We start from the raw sequence: 16,029 nt of genomic DNA, 5'->3' as shown, positions 1-16,029 counted from the left end.
GCCCTACGACCTGCACATTAGCCTGAGTGGTGATTCCAAATTGGTGGATGTGAGATAAATAAAGCATTTAAACTGCATATGATAAAGTGCTGTATGGGTGAATGTTGCTTTGAGTGGCTGGCAAAACTAGAAGACACTACAGAAATGCCAGTCCCTTTCCATAGCATGTGTCATTTTATATTCTGTAATAGTTTTTTAATTTCCCTCTTACTGTTCTTTTATCACTATAGGTAACTCACTCTCTGTTGGATAACAGTGACACCATGAACCTTCGCAATCAGAGCTTGGCCCGAACACGAGATCCTTCCTGTACTGCTCACGGATCCTTCAACAGCCAGGGAGGACACCTTATTGTTCCCAACTCCGGTAAACTTCCCAAAAGCATTTAACAGCAAACCATTTATAAATATGGCTTATGTGCAGCGACAAGGCAGCTGATTTGTTTGTTTGCTTGCTGATTGTATTAGTAGCAAAATCATTAACAATCATTAACTGATATTCAGTAATGACATCAAAATTAAGAATATCTGGCAGGTTCAGGGTTTTTTTTTGGGGGGGGGGATTTAACCACAGATTTCTTCTACTGGCCGCTGACTACATTAGGTACTTATTAAGTACATCGCTTGATACTGCTGCAGTCTGCATATTACATAAACAGATTTGTGATGTTCCCCAGCAACCAAGATTTAAAAGAAAAATAGAAATAAGGAAAGCAGCAGCAGTAGTCAGGTAAAAATGAGGAAGTATTTGACCTGTTGATAAAAAGCAGCTTTCAAAAGCTGTAAAACATTGCAGTACAATGCACTACTTAAGACAAGGTTTTACATGGGTTGCCTTTAAAAAGCTTATTAAGTAATGAATCATAATGATGAAGTGATAATGGGTTTCAGATTCAATAATTCAGTTGTGCAAGGTGAAACTGATAAATCCAGTACTGAAACTCATTACTTCTGCTTCCATCCATTCTGCCTCCTCTGTCCTTCTTCCTGCAGGAGTCAGTTTGTTGGTTCCAGCGGGTGCTGTTCCTCAGGGCAGGGTGTATGAAATGTATGTGACTGTGCACAGGAAGGATAGCTTGAGGTAAGTTTTGTCTCTCTTTCCCCATTTTTTTTCTTCTCTGTGGCCGTTTCTTTTCAATTGTTCCCTGCTGTCTTTATTTTTCTCTTCATCTCTTTGTTGTTCCTTTTTCAGTATTTCAGTCTCAGTCCGGATCAGTGGCTTCTTATACCTGTTTGTATGGTTGTGTGGGGAGGCTTTCATAGTGTGACACGGACTTAGGATCCATTAGAAAGGGATATATTCTAGTATATTCATATACACCTTTTTGTGTTTCATTCAGCAGAGGTCAGCTGGTAGCACAATTTATATAATACCAGAATTAGAGTTAAGTTAAGCAGCTTAAAATGGAATATTTGACACATTAATTACTCCCAATGTAACATCATAATCTGTACAGTAATCCATTAAATTTACATTGTTAATCAATTTTTGAAGGTTTTGCTCCAGTGCTATATTTAAATGTAAGGCTCTTAAGATTCATTACTTTGAAATATGCCAAACTGCAGCAGACTGTTGTGCGACCAACTGATTGGGTTTAACTTCATGCCATGCTATAAAGCCAAAGAACAGATACAGAGCTTTTGAAACCATATGCAGAGAATTGACTGTTTCCACAGTAACTAACAGATTAGTGGTTATTTTTGAGAATGCTGTAATCTTGTTACATGTTCTATAATCCTTTCTCCCCCCCAAAAAAAGTACATACATACATGAGGTAGATCTCTCTCGCTCGCTTTCTTTCTCTCACACTCTCTCTCTCTCTCTCTTTGTTAAAGTGAAAAGGCGCATTGCTTTTGATTATGTTAAAAATGCATGTTCATGATGGGATCAATACAGAGCAAAAACCATTCATATTTACTTTTGTTTTTAAACTGGGAATATTAAAACCTGGGCAAATAAAACCAAAAGTATAAAAAATGGCTATGGACAATGGAAGGGCACAATTTGAGTCATGTAGTTTGTCCCATGCGTTCATTCTAACATTTCAATTCAATTAACAGCAGTCAGTAAGAATTATGCTACAATATCTCTAAAAGTCTGTCTTCTCTGGCTTCTGTCTTTATGTGAAAACTCACATACTTTCATTTAGTCTTAGGTATCAGATTAGCAGCAATCAGAACTCAAAGCAGCTGTTGTTGTATTTGCAAGATAAAAGATACATAACATCATAAATCAATAAAGCTGTAATTTATTAAGGATTGGCCTCAGCATTAGGTAGTTAAAAGGGTGCTATAGTTTGACTCATACTGTTTTTAATCTTTGTTTTTCCTACCCATGTGAACTCTTTATGAGTCAATAATGAGCCCCAGCAGTTTAATCGATCATGCTGCTGAGGATTGGCTCTCCCTTGACACACAAGGTGTGCTGGGAAAAAAAAAAGAAAGAAAGAAGAAAAAAACATTGTTAATATTTAGATCCAGCTCCTCTATCCATATGGCCTCTTTCACAGTCAAATTATAGCTTTGGGAATAAAATTCGTATGTACTGTATGATCTTATGGGTGCTGAAGTTTTCTGCTTCTGTACTGAGACATACATTAGTTAGTTAGTGCTTGAGGTTCCAATATTCAGATGTATAAAAAGCACAAGAATGTATGATTAGTAGCTTTTTATATTCTGCCTCATGAGCTGCAAGCTATTGAATCCAGCTGAGGCCGACTACACAAATCATTCTCCAGTGGAGTTTGTGTTGCTCTGATCTGTTCTGTTCCCTCATTTTTCTCATCTAGTCAAAGGTAGTCTATTCCTCTCATGCTCAAATCTCCAGCTTTCTACTAGTGCATCTTGAAAAATTAGAAAATTATAGATAAAGTTTTGGTTTTTGTAATTCAACTGAAAGGAAAACTTTCATTTATTCTCTATTCATTACATGTAAAGTTATATATTTCAAGCCCTTAATTTAGCTTTTCTTTAATTTGGATGATTATGGCTTCTAGCTCATGAATATCAGAAACCCAGTATCGCATATTATTAAAATATTACTGCGTCAGTGTGGTGTGACATGGAGCTCGTGATCCTGCTGAGGTGTTACTGAAGCACAGGGTGCTTTCACAGTGAGCTTCAGCTTGTCTGTATTTGTTAAATCAGTTGGTTCTCATCTTCTTCTTGACAATACTCCATAGATTATCTGTGGGGTTCAGCTCAGGTGAGTTGGCTGCCAATCAAGCACCGTAATAATATGGTCAGTTGGTAGTAGTTTTGGCGCTGTGGCAGTTGCTAAGTCATGCTGGAAAAGGAACTTGGCTAAGCTTGGCAGCAGCTGGCAGCATGAAGTACTCTAAAACCTCCTAGTAGTTGCCTCAGTCCACTCCTTGTGAAGCTCTCCCAAGTTCTTGAATTGCCTTTTCTTGACAGTCATCTCAAGGCTGCAGTTATCCCTGTTGCTTGTGTACCTTTTCCTACCACACTTTTCCCTTCCAGTCAACTTTCCATTAATATGTTTCGATACAGCACTCTGCTAACAGCCAGCCTTTTCAGCAGTGACCTTCTGTGACTTACCTTCCTAGTGGACAGTGTCGATAATCATCTCATGGAGAATCATCAAGTCAGCAGCATTCTCCATGATTATGGTTGTGTGTACTGAGTTAGACAAAGAGATACAGAGTAATTATACTGATTGAATAGTAATTTACTACAACTCAAATGATAGAATCTAAAAATTTGAGATACTGGATTTCTGAATTTCATGAGTTACTGTACAAGTCATAATCATCAAAATTAAAACAAAAAAGGCTTGATATAGTTCACTTTACCTGTAATGAATATAGAATACATAAAGGTATGAAAATTAGAATAGACTTAGAATATATAAAGATCATTTAATTGTCTAAATATATATTTTGACCCCTGTATTAACATGGTGAAAACATAACAGACCAAAAGCGAACCAGTGTAGCTTTGTGCAGTCGAAGGTTGCACTAGCTGGTATCCCACAGTGCAGCTGTCCTGTTTCTCTTTTCTGTCATGTCACCTCAGTGTTATCTGTGTTTTACAGACCCCCAGTAGAGGACATCCAGACAGTTCTTAGCCCAGTGGTGAGCTGTGGACCTCCAGGAGCCCTGCTGACCAGACCAGTGATCCTCACCATCCACCACTGCGCTGACAATGTCCAGGAAGACTGGCTTATCCAGCTGAAGAATCAACTGGCCATGGGAGAATGGGAGGTGAGTGTTCAGCATTGTATCCTTTTCGTTTGTGTGCACTATTTATGTTGCACTGTTTTTAGAGTTGCAGTATTCAACTATTGAAGAGAAAAGCTGTTGCAGTGTTACCAGCTAATGAAAATGTTAAATTTCAGATGGATCTAAATACACAGAGATACACATGTACAGTGAAATTTTCTAACTGTGAAGAAGTCTGTAAATAATTGTGCACACAAAGTAATGGCAAACTTGCCCACAGCCATAGCCGAGTAAGTGATATGCAGTCATTTGCACGGTGCACACAGCATATAGATGAATAACCTGAATTACACATACACTCTGTGCATTCAGTGAGCAAGAGAGAGGAAAAGAAGGAGAAAAGGAGAGAAAATTTGGTAAACAGAAATTGCCTACAGGCTAGTAGACAAGCAGGGGGTTGAAGACTCCTATCAGAAGCAATTTGTTATGCTCCTGCCATCCTCCTCTTCTCTCATCTTTCTTCTTATGTTTCTATCCCTCCTTTTTTTTCTATCCTTCTCTTTCTCCCTCCTCCCGTGTCTCTCAGCATGAAGTCTCTACCTCAGCAATCTATTGTGTGTGCATGTGTGTGTGTGTGTGCGTGAGTGCATGTGTGCATCCTTGTGTGTGGGTGTGGGTGATAAGACTGTCTTGCAGCATCACTGTGTCTACAAGGCGCCCGTATGCTGTCTTCTGTTGCTTATCACAGCTCAACACAATGTCTTTGCACAATTAGCCATGCATAAGACTGTTTGTGTGTCTTTGTGTGTGTGTGTGTATGTATGAGTGAGAGCGATGCACAGAAGAGGTCTGGTGCAGAGTGGGTAAAAATGAAAAGTGGAATTTCATCAGGAAGTCGATTTGTTTTTCTTTTATTGCAGTAGAACATCCATTTCCCATCAGAAAGTTTCCCCCCAAAACAGTGAGAGGAAAGGTAATTGAATTCCCCTCATATCAGGGGGAGAGCAGCCACAGTTGTGATTACCAGTAATAGCAGATTCCTACCATATTGCTTCCTGACCTCTTTGTATTGATTCAGCTCATCTGTAGGAACACAACTCCGCATGAACTGTGATTCAATACTCAATATTTGTATCACACGTGGATGGAGTCTCGCAAGCCAACGTGGATATCTGCACAACTAATTGCAGATTCAGTCATATAACAAGAACACAGATAGCCTGTGCATCCTCCCTCAACCGAGAGAAACATATGGATTTACCATAACTCAGGCTGCCACAGAGAGCTGTAGAAATGATATGAGCTACAGCCAGCAGATGTCCCATAGTGGGATTGGACACACTTCACAGACAGCCTATTTAACCAACTTACTTCATTCTCCTGAAGTACACCTTGATGTACTTTTAGAAGTGTGTAAACAAATACATTTACAGTGTGTTAAATGTTAAATCATGTGTGCTGGAAACACCTTTTTGTGTTGCCTGCCGAGAGGTAGGGAGACACTTAGAGATCACTTTTCCGTCGTCCCTCCGTCTGTCTGTCACGCCTTCAGTATCTCAGTAACTCTGCAGGTGATACGTGTTCTTTAGAACACACTTGTTTTTTGTTATTGTTGAATTGCAGCTTCATACAGTCAGCAATAAAAACTGGGCTTATTTTACTTAAAATGGTTAAGGAAACCTCTTAACACATGAGTGCTGCATTTGCATCAAAAAGAAAAAAAGACCTGTTTATAGCAATGGAATGCATTTGAAATAAACCACAACCTTGCTTACTTATGGGCTGTTTGCTTTAGTGGAAAAGCTTCCAAATGCAGGTGCTGTTGGGTTATGTTAACAGACAGAATGTGGCTTAATGCCCATAAATTCTCAAATAAAGCCTGTACTCAAATAACAGCCAGCTTTTAACAATAGTGGTCTGTATGACCAAATGAAGGACAGCCCTAAATAAAGGTGGGAAAACAAGATTAACCAGACCATGGCTCACTTTGTAAAGTCGCTTTGTAAATAATCTACATTTTCATGGTCTCTTTAACTATACTCTACTCTATATTGATCAGTTTGTTTTAAATCAAACCCTGCTCTCACACACAGTTTTGTTAAATGTGATCCCACAGTGATGTTTATCTTCAGTTTAGTGCTGATTAAATCCACTGTTTTGTAAAATAAAATAAAAGTTCTCCAGATAAAAAAGAAAATTATGTTTATGAATGTCTGAAGCAGTGTTAATATGAAACAGAAATATTCATTTTTAATTTGACACCAGCAACTATCACGGATTTAGTTTAGAAAGTGGCTTTTTGTAAATTAAAGATGTTGGCTCACATAGTAATTCAAAGTACTGTGTCAAAGAACTTCCAATATGCCATTCATGGCCACCCATCATAGGCCCAGCATGGTACTCCTAAAAAAATTTGTTCCTTTTTTTGTGTCTATGATTCCTGAAGGATGTGGTCGTAGTGGGAGAGGAAAACTTCACCACCCCCTGCTACGTGCAGATGGACTCAGAGGCATGCCACATTCTGACAGAGACACTGGGGACTTACTGCCTGGTGGGCCAGTCAATTGGCAAAGCAGCTGCCAAGAGGCTCAAGCTGGCTGTTTTTGGGCCCGTTTCCTGCACAACTTTGGACTATCACATCAGGGTCTATTGTCTGGATGATACTCAAGACGCACTCAAGGTAAAGAATTTAAACAAAATAAATCCCAAGCCCAGTAGTATTTTTTTTTTCAGTTGTGTTTTAATAGACACACTATATAAATACTTTTTCATACAGTATGTATGTATCATGCACTTTTCTTTACATTTTTGTTTTCCAATTCCTTGAATAACACTGAAGACATGTGACACTGCAGCCTGGAAGTGTTGCTGTGTTCATTAGTCCTAAGAGAGATTTAGCGCTCTCTCCGACAGTTCCCTGTTAGTTTACATTTGAAAAGATATATATATATATATAAAAGCATCTAAACAGAAAGGGTTTCACAGAGTCATAAACAGAAGCTTCTTCACCTTTTATTGTTCTAGAAATAAGCTAAGAAGGAGTAAACAACACAGGGTCAAGCAATGTGAAAATAGCAATACTATTGAATTCAAAGAAATTCAAAGACTGGAGGCGCCATCTGATATGGGAGATTAACAGTGGTAATTTATGCATGCAGTGGTAAGTCAAGTGTCAGCGGCACACAGCCACACACACTCTTACACAAACATAAATACACACTTGGTTTTACCAGTTCAAACAAGCATTTGTAGCTTTAATGGGGAGTTCAGAGGTGTTTTTTTCTTTTCCAGTGATGAGGACTTTGTTTAGTATAATTGATAGGTTGGCATTTCGCAGGGGAGGTCTCTGCTGTATATCTACACTAGAGCTGCCACATTCAAAGTTGATGGAAGGAGGAATTGATTATTTTGAGAAGGTTGTAGGAGGCATCAAAATTCATACGGATAACTTATTATAACTGAGTTATTTGTGCATGTTTTCATTTGCTCATTTAAACCCATGCAATTCCAGAGCCTATAAATAAGTAGATGCATCAATACGTGTATGTATTTATCTTTATGTTCACTGCTTTTTTTGTATGGTGCAGATATACTTCCGTAGTACTCTCTTGGTGTGGACTTGCCCGTCATTTTTATTAGAATAAGCAAAAATAACTGCTGTACAAAAAGTAAATTGTGCTGCTTTTCCTTGAATAATTGGCTAAGCAATGAATGGGGACTATCACTCTTTACATTGAAAGACATTTTCCAGTTTCTTGAACCCAACAGTAAGTACTTTGCTTCACCTTTAAATCTGGAGTGAGGTTATAGTGACAGTATCCTTTAAAAGTAGGCATGCAGTATTTCTGCATTGAAAACTAGATACAACAATCATCATTAAAGACAAAAATCTAATCATTAGAAATGGATTCATTATTTTAGTGTATTATAGGCCAGTGTGAAGTAATATGATATATTGAAGTCATCTTCTAATACCAATAGAAGTAATTTAATTTTACCATATTGCATTAAAGATATGCTTCATTTCCTCATATCTCAAAACAGCAGTTCATTGACTGGTGGGGGCCTTATTAATCAAGGATTTTATTGAGCATCTTAATGTGTCTTTTCAGTTCATTGCATTTAGCAAAGCAAAGCTTTGCTTAAAACCAGGACATACAAGTATAGAGATGTGTGATGACATCTCATTAAATCTTTAATGCATTTTAGATGTTTTATAGTGCTTTGTGTGCAGTAATTTTTGCAAATTAAATCAAAGGTCTTATACAGTCTCTAATGTATAAAAAATGGTCCAGTGAATGAGATGAATCAGAGGCAAACCTGGAGAGTAAATCTAAAGTAGTTATTTCTTTATGTGGGGGTTTTGTGTAGGAGGTTCTTCAGATGGAGACCCAGATGGGAGGAAGGCTTCTGGATGAGCCAAAGACGCTGAACTTTAAAGACAGCACACATAATCTGAGACTGTCGATCCATGACGTGCCCCACACACATTGGAAGAGCAAACTCATTGCGAAATATCAGGTAAGAGGGATACACGTGCAGATCCACTTTAACAAGGCACCAGATATAGTCTGTATGTACTGTAGTTAAAAACAAATGCACAAAGCCCACTGAGCATCTTAGATGCTACAGTTGTAGTTTGTGTATCTGGAAAAACTATTTTGCAAAAACATGTATTTGTTTTCTACATTTGTGCATGTTGTAGGAGATCCCATTCTACCAGGTGTGGAGTGGCAGTCAGAGAACTCTTCACTGTACCTTCACTCTGGAGAGACTGAGCCCAGCCACCACAGAAATCAGCTGCAAACTGTGTGTACGGCAGGTAGAAGGAGAAGGACAGATCTTTCAGCTCAGCAACACATTAGAGGAGGTAAGCTTGTAGAAATTTACATATATATTGGGGGCAGCTGCATGCTGTCCACTAATAAGAACGTTGGTGGTTCGAGACCCACTTCCTGCAGTCTGCGTGCCGCAGGGTAGGCTACTTGGACAGAAAATTGCCCCTGATGTATCATCGGTTTATGTAGGGATGCGTGCGTCACTTGGAGAAAGTGCTCAGAGAAAAAGCGCTATATAAATACCATTTCATTTAATATTTACATACATCAAAAACACTTTAACACCGTTCATACTGCTTGCATGTGCAAGATAACTGCAAACAGCCACATTAACTCCCACTGGCCAAGGACGGAATAAACTGATACATACTGAAGCGTGCTGAATGAGAAATGGAGAGAGAGAAATTTCTTCCTACATCCTTTCCTCCTAACTTCTACATTCTTGTACAAAAGGTCCTAAAGTCACTAAGTTTTTCACTGTCTGTCAGACAGTCAGGGTTTCTGCTATGGTTCTGTGACTCTGTTCAATCATTCATACTGGGGCTAGAGGTCAGACAACACGAGTTGAATAACTCTTCTTTGATTTTGCTTGGCCATGTTACCACAAAGTCACTGAATGTGTGCGTGTCTGTGCGTGAATGGCTTCAGTCAGAGGTCAGCCCATCCTTTTCGAATGTAAAAGCTTCAAAATCTCCCGTGGTGGTCAGGGGTAATAGTACTGTACTTTAGGTTTTTTTTTTGTTTGTTTTGTTTTTGTATAACCAGGTGAGTTGACTAGGAAGAATGGATTTTTCTTTACTTTTTTGTCTTTTCCTATTTAAAGAAGTGCATTTGGAGTATATTTTGTGCTTCTAAGCACTGCTAACTGAGCAAGCAGTTGTCAATGAGTGTAACCTAGAAAAAGAAATATCACTGAGGTTAATTTGTTGCTCTGGTTAATGAAACTGAAGCCATAATGTACAGAATATTTAAACATCAAAATGATGAAACGACAGTCATCTTTCTCCAAACGCTTATAAAGGCAAAATTGCCTAGATTCACAGAAGCAGCCCCACATCTATCACCCGTCCTTGCATCACTTTTAAATCATCCAGTCCAGTGTTACAGACTGATACTAGACTTCTAAGGAAATACTGAAATTAATATTTGACAGTTTTAAAAAAAACATTAAAAAATATATTATAATTAACGTTGTGCTCTTAATTTCAAAAACTGCTTCACAATCCTGTACTTTAGTTTTGTGGTGATAGCTTTCAGTCCCAAAAGCAGATACTGATGTGCCTTTGATAAAGTTTTGCCTTTGTACACCACCACACCGAATTTTAAAATCCTTATTTTGTGACAAACCTGTGCTATTGCAACAAATGTTAAGTGATAAGTTTCTGTCCCTTTGAAATAGGCCATAAAATAATTGCCTTGATCAAATCAGGGACATTTTTGACAGCTGGAGCGGAACATTTAAGTATCTTAAATCCATGTCTGTGTGTGCTGCACATTAAGCAAAATGTTATAGACCCTCAACAATATTAAACAATGAAATGCAAAGCAGATTTAAAGCATTATTTCAACAGTGATGTCCCATTGCATCAGTCATTCAGTCTCCAGCAGCAGAGAGCTTTCTGCTGTAAATTGAGGCTAAGTAGATGCAGTAAATAGTAATCATTCACATCAACAGTGGCTGTTGTTGTTTCCTTCTGCCAAGCAACATTCATTAGGCTGCTGCCTCCTTTCAACCCAGGAGTGGCAGATTAATGGGATGAAGGTTTAGAAAAGAGACAGAGATCGAAAGTGAGAGGAGAGAGTGCTTGGGAGCAGATCTTTGTGTTTGTTACACTCTTGGATTACCTAGAAGACACCAAATGTAATTGGTCACACCAAAGGCAAATAGAAAATACAAGGCAGAGATGGGTTGAACTAAAAGTATGATGAATTGATCTTCCCCATGGTTGAATGCACATTTTGATCTATAGAACCATCTCCACCCTGTGTCACTATTGTAAAAGATAAACTGTGTGATTCTGGGGACACGGCAGCTTGTGAAGAGAGAGGTTTCTGGCACAACTTCACCTACTTCAAAGGTGCATGAAAATGAACAAGAGTCAAAGAGGTCGAAGCTCCAGCACTTGTAGCATAAAGAACAGCTTTATTACTTGACCAACACATTTCAGCCTGTGGCCTTTATCAGGGTCATCAAGAACTATATTGCAGAGACCACTTTAAATAGCATTCCTGTTTGAATAGAGAGAAGAAAGAAATTCCTAATAGGAACAACCATATGCATACAGTATCCCGATCCCTTGGTCAAGTAATAAAATGGGAAAGTCTGAAAGTAATGTCCTTAAGAAACAGGAAAAAAATCCAGCAAAGACCTGACACAGGGCCTGAGAGATACATCTGGCCCTGGAGGTGGTCAGGAGAGAGGTACAGCTAATGGTGTTGGGTATCTTGTCAGAACTGAACAAAGAAAAGTACCATCAGATTTTGACTGACTATGCAATACTAACTGGAAAGCATCTGATTGGCACTGGCTTCCTTTTTCAGTCCCCAGAGAGTCTGCCAATGCAGTAAAAGCTACCTGGATAGAAAAAAGTAGACAGTTGAACTCTATCAGTAATGGATTGGCCTTCCCAGAGCTGGGACCTCAACATTATTGAAGCAGTGTGGGATCATCTTGACAGAGAATTGAACAAAAGACCACTAACATCCAAAGAAGAACTTTGAATGTCCTTCAAGAAGCCTGACATTATATATATATATAAAAAAAAAAATTCTTTTTTTTAAACAACTGTTTTTTTTTTTCCTGTCTTTTCAGGAGGTCCATTGTATAGACACGTCCCTGATGGACCCTGCCAGCAATATTACAACTTTAGTGGGGCCCAATGCCTTTCGGATTCCTTTATCCATCAGACAGAAGTTGTGTGGAAGTCTGGATGCACCACAGACCAGGGGCAATGACTGGAGGATGCTGGCCCACAAACTCAACCTTGACAGGTGACACTTTGCATTTGTTTTGTGCGTGCTTCTCTTAGTTGTTTTACTTGCTATAAATCATTATTTAGCCTTAACGATAGCCTGTCTCATCTCTTCACCAAAAGAAAATAGTGAATCACTTGTTGCGCTTCAGTAGAGATTAAATGATGAAGTCCTTGATCACCTTTCAGTATTTTGAACCTGCATCTTGGTAAAATCCCTGTTGTGTAAAACAGCACTGCTGGACTCCTCTGCTCCTGAATAGTAAATTAGAAGGAAATTTCCTGTTTGCATTTAAATCACAGGTAACATCCGTAGAAACTTCATGTGCAGATGTGTGCCCTAATGATTTAGTCTGGAGGTTCATTTACCAGCAGCTACCGAAGCATAGCCAGATATTGAGAGGATAATTGGGCACAAGTGCACATCATTGTCCCAGCAGGCAGCCAGCTCATAAAGCAGTGTTGATGTGGGCACTGAATATTCCTGATCAGTGGGCGAAAAGCTAGCCAAATTGTTGTTTACTTCCACATTTCCACTAAAAAGGTACTCTTCAAAAGGACCACGATGAAACGGTCTAACAAAGAAGCATCATCTTCTATCCCCTCTGCTCTTGTGACTGCTACATCATGTCCGTTTGACTTCATCTTCTGTGGTCGCAGTCATCGTTCCTTACATAACTTTCTCATGTATATATAAATGATGAAACCTAAAATGTACCCACTCTGACGCACGCAAAAACACTCAGGAAGTTTTGAGTGGATGTAGTGAAATAGCTTTAAAGCAAAATGCTGGAAACTCACACACACACACATAAAAAGGTCAATCTCAGCTACTTGGTTGATTTAACAGCAGGATATTCCTTATCGCGTACTGCAGACAGATGGAGTCACAAAAAAAATGGAACAAAGAGAAACAAAGTTGGAGAGGAAGTAATAAGAATTTATTATTGGATGTTCTGAATGAGAGAACTGTGAAAAATTAAGAAAATCTGTAAGAAGAGAAACCTATTTGAAAGGAGGGGTGCAGGGATGAAGGGATGTTTGTGGTTGTATTTAAAGAGTACCAAAGCTTGCCAGAGTGTGCCAACACTACAATCACAGGATTTACAGAAGAACAAAAAGCTTCGGTTTTACCCCTGTGAGGCTCAACTCTGATGGCTTTTATACTTCAAAGCAGAAATTGAGATTTTTGTCACAGATGGCTCAGACTGTTCCTCTGCAGCCATTGTGTACTTGACTCTCCACGGTTGTGTTCTAATGCAACAACAAAATATATATTTTTCCACATTTGTTTGTTTAAAAGATCTTGAATTGAACGTGTGTAATAAAAATGTCAAAAAGAAAATAATAACCTGTCAAATTAGCAAATGGTATAGAGGACTTGATAAAGTGTTTCTTTAGAGTGAGTTCTTGTGTCCGTGGTGCTTTATTGTGTGATAGTCTGAAGTAAGTCTTGAAGAGAGCAATGATTCATCACCTCTGCAAATAGAAGTCTTTCACATTTCGTTCTTTTCAGGATATTTTGTATGACACACTAATAATAATTTGACATTAAAAAGCGTCTTTTTTTTAAAGAATTTTCATCACACATCCCAGTGGACTGATAAGATCATCAGTATCCAACATTAGATGTTATGCTGTATAAGCTGCCCTGCCTTTGGCCAACATGTACTGTATCATGTCTCATGAATATTAACGGCTTGATTGGTTATTGCAGCCTGGGTCAAGTGTAATGTTTCTGTTTCAGAGTGTGAATAATGAAAAGAGAATAAAGAAAAATCGTCCACATCCAAGTCCCATCACTCCTGGTTCTGAGTCTGCTTTTACACGCGTTCACAGCTTTTGCTTTTCAGAAACCAGTTTAAAATATTCCAATTTTTTTAATTTTATTTATTTATTTTTTGGTTGGTGGATAATATTTGCTATTCTATCCTTTGTCACTCACTCAGGTACCTGAACTACTTTGCCACTAAGTCCAGTCCAACAGGCGTAATCCTGGATCTCTGGGAGGCCCAACATTTCCCTGACGGAGACCTAAATGAACTGGCAACTGTGCTGGAAGAAATGGGTCGCCACGACAGTAGCCTCGCCTCCATGACAACGGAACATTGATGAAGCACTGTAGTTACCATGACAATGACAGAGCTCTGGAGACGATTACATGTGAAGTCTCGATGGTTGATATTGCAGCGAGGGCAACAAACCAATTAGATGTGAGCAACAGAAAAGTCGCCACCATGGTGACTGAGCACCGGTTAAATACCATGGTAATCATGCCGACATGGTAACAGATAGGAGAGGAGCTTTAACTGGTGCCGGAACTATCTATGTATCTTTGTATGTGTATTTGCGAGATGTTGCAGTGCCGTGTGTGACCGAAGGAGAGATAACCCTACGCAACTGTCAGGAACAAAGAAAAACATACACACGCCTAAAAAAAAAAAAGACCTTGTCTATAGTAACACCAGTTGTTCTCTTGTTGTTACTTTATTACTGAACAAGGAGAAGCAAAGAACAAGAAGAAGCAGAGCGGTACTGACCTTGAAAACCTCTGTAGGAATGGAAACGAATCATAAAGGGAGAGAAGGTAAACTGATTACAAAAGAGTGGGAGAAGGTAGAGTGAGGAAACGGAGAGAGTGAGTTAGAGACTCTTAAGAAAGATGGGAGCAAACACAGAGCGAAGCTAAACTGATTACAGAAGAGAGGGAGGACATAAACATAAAATGATGGAAGCGACGGCAGGTGATCATCTGAATGGAAAACAGATAATGGGGGTGGGGGGGGGGGGGGGGGGGGGGGGTAAAGAAGTGACTCTCCTCTTGTGAGCTTTGGCTGTACGTGTTTGCCAGTACAGTTTGTCGTCTTTATATATCGTTTCTTAGGGAACGCTCTATGTATTCTGCTGTCCATATGTGTGGATCATTTCCTGCTAAAAGAATTAAGTACAAAGTGACTGTCAATCAAGGGTCCTGACCAGAAACAAGCCCAAGCCAACAGCTTTCCCCTTTGGGTTACTATCGTAAGTGTGGTTTAAATCTGATGTCGATCAAGTACTAAGATTAAGGCTTTCTTCTAAAATGCCATTAAGTCTCCCGGGTCACAAAAAACTGAACACAAAAGCAACTTAACTTGCTTCCAATGCCTCTAATGGTCATAAAAAGCCAGTCCAAAGATAATTATGCTGCTGATAGATGCAAGTATAACATTTTTTTTTTTTTAGTCTGTTTTAAGGTATGCTCAAGATTTCATTTGTGATAATCATGTAATGAGGTAAAGTCCCAAGGTAAAGACTGTTCATCATCATGCACGATACATTGCAGTACAACATCTAAGATATTTATAAGAATCATTACTTTCATTTTTTTTTTAATTGTACACATTTTTGTTTAAAATAAATAAATACATAAGTAAAAACATGACCCAGATTGGGGGGGGGGGGATCTTTGTAAGTTCACCATAAGCCACGGAAACGGTGATCTCAAAACTACAAGTGGTTGTCAAACCACTGAAAGTGTCAACATATTATCTGTACTAATGCTGACCATGACCTCAAACCCAGAAGTGTCTCTTTTAGACTGTTGGGGCTTCTTTCTGGACAGACAAAGCAAAAAAGGAGGAACCAGAAGTGGAAAACACAATTGATTTGAATACAGGAATTATATGACAGTGAATTAAACGCAGCTCATATCATCCATTACTAGTGTACTGATTTTTAATTAATCATATTCTAATTTCCTTCAGTTGTGTTATCTGCCGTCAGGCCACACATGGGATTCTGTCTGTGATCACCGCCACGACTTTGCAGGTCACTAGCGCCATCCAGTGGCCTTTGATAAATAAAATAATTTAGTGTTTTCCTTTTTTTATTTTACTTTGTGTAAATACATGATTATTATTGCCATCTTAAAGACCTTTTATTACAGCATATTTTTGTTCATTGTTCATTATTATTTACATAAACTTTTTTTGTTTTGGGGGTTTTTTGGCCAGCATATTGGTGTGACATTTGTGAGGGGAACTTATCAGTTATTTAACCT

General features: G+C 38.7%; 1 protein-coding gene across 2 annotated transcripts in view; it reads left to right on the top strand.

Annotated features, from left to right (window-relative positions):
• unc5ca (unc-5 netrin receptor Ca) overlaps window positions 1–14,751 on the top strand; it is a 200,977-nt gene extending 186,226 nt beyond the window's left edge. For both annotated transcript variants that reach the window (XM_030737330.1, XM_030737329.1), the window contains 8 exons: window positions 231–366; window positions 993–1,080; window positions 4,054–4,222; window positions 6,627–6,860; window positions 8,552–8,701; window positions 8,886–9,050; window positions 11,831–12,009; window positions 13,940–14,751. In XM_030737330.1, the coding sequence (XP_030593190.1) occupies window positions 231–366; window positions 993–1,080; window positions 4,054–4,222; window positions 6,627–6,860; window positions 8,552–8,701; window positions 8,886–9,050; window positions 11,831–12,009; window positions 13,940–14,102 (1,284 nt within the window). In that variant the 3' untranslated portion in view covers window positions 14,103–14,751. The remainder of the gene's footprint in view (window positions 1–230; window positions 367–992; window positions 1,081–4,053; window positions 4,223–6,626; window positions 6,861–8,551; window positions 8,702–8,885; window positions 9,051–11,830; window positions 12,010–13,939) is intronic.
• Window positions 14,752–16,029: the final 1,278 nt, after the last annotated feature.

This window comes from Archocentrus centrarchus, chromosome 9, assembly GCF_007364275.1.
Source record: "Archocentrus centrarchus isolate MPI-CPG fArcCen1 chromosome 9, fArcCen1, whole genome shotgun sequence".
NCBI lineage: Eukaryota > Metazoa > Chordata > Actinopteri > Cichliformes > Cichlidae > Archocentrus > Archocentrus centrarchus.
The sequence above is the reverse complement of the archived record's forward strand: the minus strand, read 5'-3'. Positions and strand labels throughout refer to the sequence as shown.